Raw genomic sequence first — 10,794 nt, 5'->3', positions numbered from 1 at the left:
TAGGACTCTAATTAAATAATCATTATCTAATAGTTTTAGGATTTAATCACACTTCGAATCCCGATTGCTTTAGGATTCCCGCACAAGCATTGCACGAGCACCGTACACCCGCGCAAGCCTTGCGGCCCACGCTAGGCGCACATCGCTCGGCCCACTGCTGTGCTCCGCGCGCGCGCCCAAGGCCTTGGCTGGGCCTGGACTTGCGCTGGGCCTGGTCGAGGCTTGGCGTGCGCTGGTGTGCGTTGGCTCGCTGGGCGACGGCCTGGCTTCGTGCTGGGCCTTCGTCTAGCGGGCCTCGTCCGATTCTAATTCGTACGATACGCTTCCGATTAAATTCCCGATTCCGGAATTCATTTCCGATACGAACAATATTTAATATTTCCGATTCCGGAATCAATTTCCGTTTCGAACAAATATTTAATATTTCCGTTTCCGGAATTATTTTCCGATTACGATAATATTTCCGATTCTGACAATATTTCCGTTTCCGGCAATATTTCCGATTCTGGCAATATTTCCATTTCCGGTAATATTTTCCGATACGTACCATGTTTCCGTTTCCGGCAACATCTACGACTTGGATAATATTTATATTTCCGATACGATCCATATTTCCGTTTCCGGCAATATCATCGTTTCCGGAGTATTCATTTCTTGCCTGTGACGATCTCAGCTCCCACTGAAACCAAGATCCGTCGATTCCGAATATCCATAGATGGAATATTTAATGCCATTAAATACTTGATCCGTTTACGTACTATTTGTGTGACCCTACGGGTTCAGTCAAGAGTAAGCTGTGGATTAATATCATTAATTCCACTTGAACTGAAGCGGCCTCTAGCTAGGCATTCAGCTCACTTGATCTCACTGAATTATTAACTTGTTAATTAATACTGAACCGCATTTATTAGACTTAACATAGAATGCATACTTGGACCAAGGGCATTATCTCCTTCAGTGTTCTGCTGTGTGTGTGTTCAAAACAGATAAACACAGCTGAAAACAAAAACAGATAAACATAGCTGAAAACAAAAACAGATGCTTGAAACTGATCAGAACTGATTTGTCTAAAACTGATCAGAACAAAGCTTGAAAACCAAGTTTTATTGATAGTTAATGCAGGGAACTGAAAAGGTAGTATATGAAGTGCGCTTTAGCATTCTAAAAGAAGTGCGCTTTAGACTGTAGACAAATACCAGCTCTAGACTTTCACATTATAAAATATCTACATTCAAATTACCCAATTCAAGAGATAAAATATCTACAGCAACTCAACCCTAGTGTGATTGTAGTTGTAGAAAATTGAATGAACCATGTGAAAATCATGTGTAAATAAAGGAATTTATTTCTCTGCGGATCTCTGAACTTAGTTGTTTAGGACTATGGAGCTTAAACTTGAGGTTTCAGTGTTATTGTATTATTGTGGAGGCAGATAGGACTTATAATAACAAAACCTAGTGTGCTTGTAGTTATTGAAAATTGAATGAACCATGGGAAAAGCATGTGACATTGATTTGTTTCCATTCATCGGTTTGTTTTCATTCATGGGAAAAAGGACGAAGTATGTGATTTGATTACATCTAATGGTGTCTGGCTGTTTGCTGTCTCTTTTTTGTATAGTGTAGCTCTGGTTAATCTTGCCTTAAATTGAAAAGCTTGATACACGATAGGCTTTTGGCATGGACGTAGTTTGTTGAGATGGTATATTTTTCACTTGTTTCTTGTGGAATGTGAATCTGGATATTAATTTCTACATCAATGCTCCTCTCTTGGGTGTAACTATATACTCATTTGATTTTCATGTTTGTGGTGGTTGATTAGATGGTACCAAGATTCCAAGAAGGGCTATTTGTAACGTATGAGGGGAAACAATATATTTTGCACCCGTTTTCAGAATACCTGTCAATTCTCATATAGATTCATAGTATAGCTCACACTCAAATATGTTAATAGCCTAATTAATAGAAACCAAATACTCATTCGATATTTGTTTATGTGTGTTGTTATTTTGTCAAGTAGTATTAACTGCACAATTCCACCATCATTTTGATTGACAGTTGACTTGAATGAAATGTCAAACCAACTGTTCATGCCAAACTTCCAATTAAAAATGTGATAGTTGGTTTGGACCATTGCTTAGGTCACATGGGAATATTAGGCAGTTGTTCATAATCTGCTAATTTGAATGCTCAATTTCGTTTATGAGTTTTATTTCTTGCTTTCTATAAGTTTTTTAAAATCAACTCAGCTTACTAACTAGCATGAGAAATTCATTAGCATATCACCGTCATCATGACAAAAGAAAAACAGAAATCTCAGAATCCAACATCTTGATGTTTAAATTGTGCACATGATGCCGCTTCCTGAATTTAGCCTAGGTTTCTTAATTGCTGCCCTAAACTCTTTCATATGATATCAGCCTAGGTTTCTTAATTGCTGCACATTGTTCGAACCTGTTGGATCAAGTACAACTTGTTTAGCTTAATAATATCAGCCGTCTGACTGTAAAATTCCCCATTTTACTTGTTTAGCTTAATTGGGATCTGTTTTTTGAGGGTTATGGACTTATGGGTGCGATCATACCAGTTCTGCAGTATGATAACATCAGATCTGTTTGCTCAGAACTGCAGAACTGATGCAACTATGATAACATCTGAGCAGGAACAGTTTGCTCAGATACTGCAGAACTGTTGCCTCCAAGGGTTCTTCCAACATCTTGAAATGAAACAACGCGCTTCACGGGTTCCTGAAGTTATTAGACAACCAAATATCAGAAAAGTGAAAGATAATATATATGCATGATGCTAGAAAAGATAGTATGAACATGCTGTATCATCATCAGTTACAAAATGTGTGTTTTATACACCTGGTCATTGACATGATCACTCCCTGCATGTTGTGTGTGTGTTCTATTGTGTGTGTGTTCAGATGTAGTATTTATACCCCTGGGTCTTTGACATGTTCTTGGCTCTGCTATGCTTTTGCTCATTTATAATAGACATTCTGTGAGTGATATAGAACAAACTAGAACTGAATGTTGTACTTAATTTCCTTCGTAGTTCAAGTTTCCGACTTATTATGTACTTATTACATTTTGTATTTTTCTTTGAAGGTCGTCCAACGTGATAATGTGCAAAAGCAAAATTAAGGCCAAGACACTTGAGCTTCATATGAGCTACTACCATCGATCATCTACATATAGTATATATATGTACGTAGTACATCTTAGCTAGTTAGTTTTTCCAAGTTTTAGTATTTCTTGGCCTGGTTTGATTTATGATGTTGTTTTGGACTATTTGGTTAGGATTTCGATTAGTGATATATATGCGTGTATGTTTGGATTCTGGTTAGTAACATGCGTGTACGTACTATGAATTATAAGTTAATTTTATTGTTAATTGAAGACCAAGTATTCACAATTCAGGTTAATTAATTGATCGATGTTGTGTTACGTTGCACTTTAATTTTAAATTTATAATTGTACGTGATGAATAATGTTTTATTATATATATACATACATATATATATATATATATATAGAGGAGGGCTCATATGAGAACACCTCCTTTATGTGAGAACACATCCTATGTGAGAATAGATCTTAACCCTTGAATCATCTCTAATCTAACAGCCTGAAATGAAGGATTATTAATGGCAATTTGGTAAATTCTTTTAAGTATAATCAACCCATAAAATTCAGTTTTCACGTAATTAGTTTCTCTCTCTAATCTCTGCTTTCTCTCTCTGTTTTCTCGCCTTTCTCTTTGATGTTGCTGCCGCCATTAGAGCACCTTAATCAAGGTCCAATTCGTCTCCAAATTCGCTTCAGAATTCAATTCAATTCTCGAATACATTCATCTACTTGATTATTTCAAGGTATTTTTTTATCAATTTTCGCAATTTTGATTTGTGTATTTTGCTTGATAATTTTCCAATTTCTGACCTAGTTTTGATTATCGATTCCAATTCTATTAGTATTGAATTGAAATTATTAATTGTTGATTATCGAATTGTTTATTTGCTGAATTTCGTGAGCTTCTTTTATAATTTGAATTGCCGAATTGCACTCATATTTGGTGAGTTGTTTTTGTTTTGTTTTTTATTTTCTGATTTGTTTTTTATTTTGATTTTTGATTTGTATTTGTTATATATTTTAGATTTTTGATTATCTATTTGTTCCTTTGAATTTTGTTTTTAATTTATGTGTTCAAATTTGTATTCAATCATGTATGTGTTTCATGTTTTTGATTTACAGATCAGTATTCTTTCGAGCAATGGCATCAGAATTTCATCATAGTTCGTCCTCATCATTGACGGAATCAAGTGAGTTTTCTTATTATTGTGTCTAATTTGTTAACGTTCTGAATAATCGCTATAAATGTTCTGAATTTGTAACCCAATGTTCTATGTACATATTATACACGTTCTGAATTGTTTTTAAATTCGTTTTTTGATCATGTTGTGAATAATGATCACCTCTAATGAACTCCAAGTTGTAAATTGTTTTTGATGATGTGAATGATTGCATTATATCTTCGGCATAGTCGTTTAAAATGTTTTGAGTAATACTTGCTTCTAGGATTTTGTATAGTTCTCTATTTTCCTGTCTCATTCTTTCTGATGTTCTGAATTATTCTTACATTGTTCTCCACTTTTAACCCAATGTTCTATGTAAACTTTATACATGTTCTGAATTATTTTTTTGTTATTTTTTTCTAGATTCTGTTGTGGATAATGAACAATATGCAAGTTGTTCTAATTCAAATGTGGCTGTTACTCCTGAAGTAATTCCTATATTAAGTCCAGGGGGAACGAGAGAATGGATTCCATGTTGTTCTGATGAGTTAAAACCTGTTGTAGGGATGAAATTTATGAGTGTCGAAGAGGGTATTTCATTTTATAAAGCATATTCAAAAGCTGCTGGTTTTGTGATGAGGAAATCTACTGCTACAAAAAGGAAGGCACTAGACGTTATTGCTTTTCAGTATTGTTTATGCAACAAGGCTGGTTTCAAAGAAAAAGCAATAGTTAAGGTTGGAGGCATGCCAAATGTTAAAAAAGGGGAAGGTAATGAAGATAAAGTACCTATACCTCGAAGAAGGCTAGTTACTCGTGTTGGTTGCAAGGCTCGGATGGTTATGAAGTATAAAAATGAAGGTTTTTATGTGGTGACTGAATTCCGAGAGCCACATGTTCATGCTCTTTACACCCCGGGTTGTCTAAAATTTCAGAAAGCGGGTAGGAAAATGAATATTCTTCATAAGAAGATGATTATTGATAATTCGAAGGTGAACATTGGTCCGGTTAAGACTTTTAGATTGATGAAGGAGTTAGTTGGATCGTATGATAACGTTGGTGCATCCAAGCAAGATTTCAAAAATTTTCATAGAGATTTGAAGGCTTACATTGAAGGATCGGATGCCCAAATGTTTGTGAATAACTTTCAGAACAAGAAGTTGTTATGGAGTGCATTTTTCTTTGACTATGAGGTGGATGAAGACGAGCAACTTTGTAAAGCTTTTTGGGCAGATCCAATATGTAGAAAGAATTATGCACTCTTTGGTGATATGGTTTCTTTTGACACCACATTTCAAACAAATAGGTAATTTCTTGTCATGTTCTGAATTCATCTAAATTTTGTTCTACATAATATTCATGATGTTCTAAGTTAAAATCTGCATGTTTTAAACATTACTCATCAAGTTCTGAATGCATGGTTATCTTGTTCTAATAACTGTACATATGTTCTAAATATTATTCAGCATGTTCTATATAACTATTCATATGTTCTGAACATTATACTGAATGTTCTGAAATTTGTTTTTAGGTATAATATGATATTTGGCCCATTTACTGGAGTTGATCACCACAAGAAGTGTGTTACTTTTGGTGCTGCTTTAATAGCCCATGAGGACATCGTGTCTTTTGAGTGGGTTTTTAGAACTTTCCTCAAGGCAATGGGAGGTAATGAGCCAGCTTGTTTGATTACGGATGAAGATCCGGCAATGAAAATAGCTATTCCTAAAGTGTTTCAGACCGCTGAGCATAGGTTTTGTATGTGGCATATAATGAAAAAAATGCCTGAGAAAGTCGGCCGTCAGATTACGCAAGATACCCTGTTTCTTAATAAAATTTGCAAATGTGTTTGGAGTGAAGAGATTGAGCCAACAGAATTTGAAGAGAAATGGGGAAAGGTTCTTGATGAGTTCAAGCTTCAAGACCATGAGTGGTTGAAGCAGTTGTATGAGAAGCGTCAAATGTGGATCCCAGCATACTTTAGAGATTCGTTTCTATGTGGTATCATGAGGACTACATCAAGGTCAGAGAGTGAGAATAATTTTTATACAAAGTTTACCAATCCCCATCTCACTCTAGTAGAGTTTTACATGAGATTTGAGAGTGCATTGGATGCTCAAAGACATACTCAAGGTCAATTTGACAATGATTCTAAACACAAGCATCCAGAATGTAAGACTTCCTTTGCATTAGAGAAACATGCTTCTAAAATCTACACTGTTTCAGTCTTTTATGATTTTCAAGAGGAGCTCGAGATTGGTTGCTTTCACTGTGGACTTGAGGAGTACAAGAAAGAAAATGGGTTTGAAATCTTTACCATTAGAGAAGGATGTAGAATAAGAAAGTTCGATGTTAGTTTTAACCCGGCTAACCTAGATAGTAAGTGTATGTGCAAGATGTTTGAGAGGTTAGGGATTCCTTGTAGGCACATGGTTTGGGTGTGGAAGGCAAAGATGATTGAGTATATTCCTGATGCTTATGTGCTAAATAGGTGGACTAGTTTGGCAACTAAAACGCCAATTTTTGATTTAGAAGGAAATATCTTGGAGGCATGTGTTAACTTTGTTGATTGTAAAAGAATGTTAAATGAGTTATGGTCAGAAATTCACACATGTGTGAGTTTGGCTCAGGGTAATGAAGAAGATCTTACTGATCTTGTGAAGAATTTAAAAGGTTTAAGGTTAAACTTGGAAGCTAAGAAGAGTTCTAACAATCATGAAAACAATGGTTCTCCTAGCAAAGCAACAGACATCGAGCTACTGATTGGAGCTACCCTTCCTACTGAAATTGTGGTTAAGCCGCCTAAAATTTCAAAGAACAAAGGCACGGGGGTTCATGTTCCAGGTACAGGTAGTGACAAACGATTGAAAGGTGACAAGGAAAAGGCAATTGAGCAAAGCCAAAAGAAGAAAAGGTTATGTAGAGGTTGTGGAGAGCTTGGTTACCATGATATCCGGAATTGCCCACATAAAGTGAAAGAAAATTGTAAGTTATAAGTTTTTATAACATGGTTTGGATGTAAAAAATTCTATTACCTTGATGTTCTGAATAAATTATCATATATTCTAATTAATATACATGATGTTCTAAACTTATCACTATATGTTTTAGGGAATTCTGCATTCTGTTCTACACAATATTCATATTGTTCTAACCAATCTATATCATGTACTACACTTAAAACTGCATGTTCCAGGAAACTGTGCACTATGTTCTACACAATATACATAATGTTCTAAACTATAGAATTATAATGTTTTAATTTCAATGATGCTTTTTATTCATTATTTAGTTCCCTTGACACAATTTGTTTTGTTTTTTTTTTTCCAGAATTGTCATTAAAAGCTTCTCGCCAAAGAATACACAATTTCATCATTCACCATCGCCACATAGATCCTCTCACTTTTTGAAGTGTTATTTTTTTATAGTTTTTTTTTTTTTGTGTTACGTTTTTGGACATTGTCATATTTTCCATGAACAATGTATATCTATATAGTTTTTTCATGGCTCTGAAAAATATACTTTATGTTCCTTTTGCTTAACTATTATTTTCAACAATTAAAAGGTATCCCCATGCATATTGTTGATATTATTATTTTCGCCCGCATGACTTCTCATTTTAGCTTATCGTTGTACAAAAGTTCACTTCATTCATCTACAATACAAACACTAAACCAAATTTTAAGAAATAAAGTTAAAAGTTCGATGTTATGAGTAAGTAAAGTAATTGTTCTAATTCAACTAAGTAAATGTTCTGAATTCAAAGAGACAAAGTTCTTAATTTAAAAAGTTCTTAGTTCTTAAAAAAGTTAAAAGTTAGTGCACAAAATGTAAATGCTCTAAGTCAACTTACCATACGTTTTGAAATAACATAGTATTTGTTCCGAATCACGTTCAACAAGAAATGATTACAAATTATTGGAATATATTTTATTTGTTTAATAGACTTGTTTCTATTTGCATTAATTAAATCAAGGATAACAACAAATTATGAAACAAAGTCATTGCATTGAATATTTAGTTTGACAATACTAAATATCAATAATACTAAATTTTGATAATGCTAATTCTCACATTTTTCAACTAATTATGCTAATACTCATAGTATTTATAATACTAACAAGAAATTCACATAAATGTTCTAACCACTTCAGAAATATGTTCTAACAAGAAAGCCAAAAATTCTAAGCATTTAAGCTACATCTTCAACACAACCTATTTATAACAAGTACGAAATTTGATGCTACATGTAAGCTACATGTTTCTAGCATTGATCTACAACTAGCTATTACAATTTCCTCAAATTTTGTTTTCTAGTGCCCATGTTCTTGATTTTGAAATCATTGTATGATGTTCATCATTCTCTTTGTGCGCCAATAACTTTCCACAATATTCAACTCTCAATCTCTTCATTTTCTCAAACTGCAATGACATCAATTTGAAGGTTAGAACAAAAAAATAGATGTTAAATACACTTTGTTTTAAGCATTTAATCCAATTGTTCTAATAACTAACCCTATATGTTCTAACAAATTCAACAATATGTTCTAAATATTTTCTGAACTCATTTAATATAAGTTCTAACAATCAATACACTTTGTTCTAAGCATTTCATCTAATTGTTCTAATAATTAATTCTACATGTTCTAACCTGTTACGGTATATGTTCTAACAAGTTGAACATGTTCTGTATCAACAAGTATATGTTCTAACTAGTTAAGGAACATGTTCTGTATAACCAAGTATATGTTTTGAGTGTATTCCAATGTTCTAAACTCATGAGGCTTAGCATTAAATTTAAATTTTAAACACTTACGTTGTCTTTTTCCAGTCCCGGATTCCATTCCTTTGCACTCTCTCCATAATAAGTTTCCATGTGCTTCAGCAAAAACACTCCACAATCATCATAATTGGCGTTGCTTTTCCATTTCATATTCAGGTTTCTTGTTTTGAAATCAGTTACAGAACTTTTGTTTCCTCCATTGTGTCTTGCAAAATAATATTCTGCGAAGCCTTTCAACTGTGAAATTGTCAAAGTGAGAAACATTATTTTTTCTGAAGTTTAGGAATATGTTCTGAATTTGTAGCACAATGTTCTAAATATTCTTTCTATATGTTCTGAATTTGGAAAATTTTGTTCTGACAATAATTAGTTAGTTAAAATCTATGTCATCACTTTAACACAGATTTAGATAGAAAGCGTACCATATTTCTTGGTTCATTCTTGTATTTTCCCAAATACGTCATAGGGGGTGTAATGCATTGGTTGTCAATCACGTCCAAACTGCCATTCATGAAGTTAATGCACAATAGATAGTAATGACCACCATTAACTATCGGAAAAAACACCTGGAAATTTAATGTTTAGAGTTATGTTGCTGTTTGTGAAAGTAGTATAATATTACGTCAACACTGTCACACATAATTAGAATCATACCAATTGAACTCTTTGCAAGCTTGTTACTTTAGCATGTGCTAGTTCTTCATCCATTCTTTTAAACAAAGCAGGATATCTTTCACTGAACTTGATACTCGAAAGAAAGTACTTATCTTTGCATAAGATGTCCTGAAAATGTTTAAATATTTGTCAAAAAAAAGTGCTACTCGAATTTTAATTTAGACATCATTTTATATGTATTAACTTACATATGGCTTTGTGCTGAAGAAAAATCTACTTTCTGTTCCTACACCTCGCCTTCTGTTTTCAACATTTAAAAGGTATGCCCATGCATCAGCTATATTGTTGAGCATATGATTTTCGCCCGCAAGACTTTTCATTTCTTCTCTTGTGATTTTGTTTAGCTTATCGTTGTACAAAAGCTCACTTCATTCAACAAAAACACAAATATTATATCAATTTTTGAGAAATAAAATTAAAAGTTAGATGTTCTAAATCAGGAAAGTAATTTTTCTAATTCAACTAGGTAAATGTTTTGAATTCACAAAGATAAAGTTCTGAATTCAAAAACTATGGATTGCACAAAATGTGAATGTTCTGACTTAACTTAGTAATTGTTCTAATTCAACTAGGTAAATGTTCTGAATTCCTAAAGATAAAGTTCTGAATTCACAAAGATAAAGTTCTGAATTCAAAAACTATGGAATGCACAAAATGTCAATGTTCTGACTTAACTTAGTAATTGTTCTAATTCAACTAGGTAAATGTTCTGAATTCACAAAGATAAAGTTCTGAATTCACAAAGATAAAGTTCTGAATTCAAAAACTATGGAATGCACAAAATGTCAATGTTCTGACTTAACTTAGTAATTGTTAAAATTCAACTAGGTAAATGTTCTGAATTCACAAAGATAAAGTTCTGAATTCACAAATTTGTCCAGAAAGCCCTTCATTCAAGTAAAACAGATTCATCAATTAGATATATGTTCTAAGAATTAAGTCTATTTGTTCTAAATATTCTATAATATGTTCTAAGGAATGTATTCAATGTTCGGAACTGTGCTAAAACTATTTTTTTAATTCATTTAATATAAGTTCCA

At 33.3% G+C, this 10,794-nt stretch overlaps 3 protein-coding genes across 3 annotated transcripts; 2 read left to right on the top strand and 1 right to left on the bottom strand.

The window, feature by feature from the left end:
- The first annotated feature begins 3,742 nt into the window (after positions 1-3,742).
- On the top strand, positions 3,743-6,331 carry LOC130467440 (protein FAR1-RELATED SEQUENCE 5-like). The gene is made up of 5 exons (XM_056835946.1): positions 3,743-3,876; positions 4,256-4,323; positions 4,720-5,602; positions 5,828-6,241; positions 6,325-6,331. The coding sequence occupies exons 2-5, from the start codon at positions 4,275-4,277 to the stop codon at positions 6,329-6,331; spliced, it is 1,353 nt and encodes a 450-aa protein (XP_056691924.1). The 5' UTR covers positions 3,743-3,876; positions 4,256-4,274.
- Positions 6,332-6,342: 11 nt separating this feature from the next.
- On the top strand, positions 6,343-8,240 carry LOC130466946 (protein FAR1-RELATED SEQUENCE 12-like). The gene is made up of 2 exons (XM_056835487.1): positions 6,343-7,281; positions 7,627-8,240. Coding segments are annotated over exons 1-2 (897 nt in total). The 5' UTR covers positions 6,343-6,386; the 3' UTR covers positions 7,629-8,240.
- A 355-nt stretch (positions 8,241-8,595) lies between these two features.
- Positions 8,596-10,074, bottom strand: LOC130467439 (uncharacterized). The gene is made up of 5 exons (XM_056835945.1): positions 9,943-10,074; positions 9,734-9,862; positions 9,502-9,645; positions 9,113-9,316; positions 8,596-8,718 (listed from the first exon to the last, which is right to left on the bottom strand). The coding sequence occupies exons 1-5, from the start codon at positions 10,072-10,074 to the stop codon at positions 8,596-8,598; spliced, it is 732 nt and encodes a 243-aa protein (XP_056691923.1).
- Positions 10,075-10,794: the final 720 nt, after the last annotated feature.

The sequence above is a fragment of the Spinacia oleracea genome, chromosome 2 (genome assembly GCF_020520425.1).
Source record: "Spinacia oleracea cultivar Varoflay chromosome 2, BTI_SOV_V1, whole genome shotgun sequence".
In the NCBI taxonomy this organism is placed as follows: domain Eukaryota; kingdom Viridiplantae; phylum Streptophyta; class Magnoliopsida; order Caryophyllales; family Amaranthaceae; genus Spinacia; species Spinacia oleracea.
Note: the sequence above shows the minus strand (reverse complement) of the source record. Positions and strands in the feature narration are given on the sequence as shown.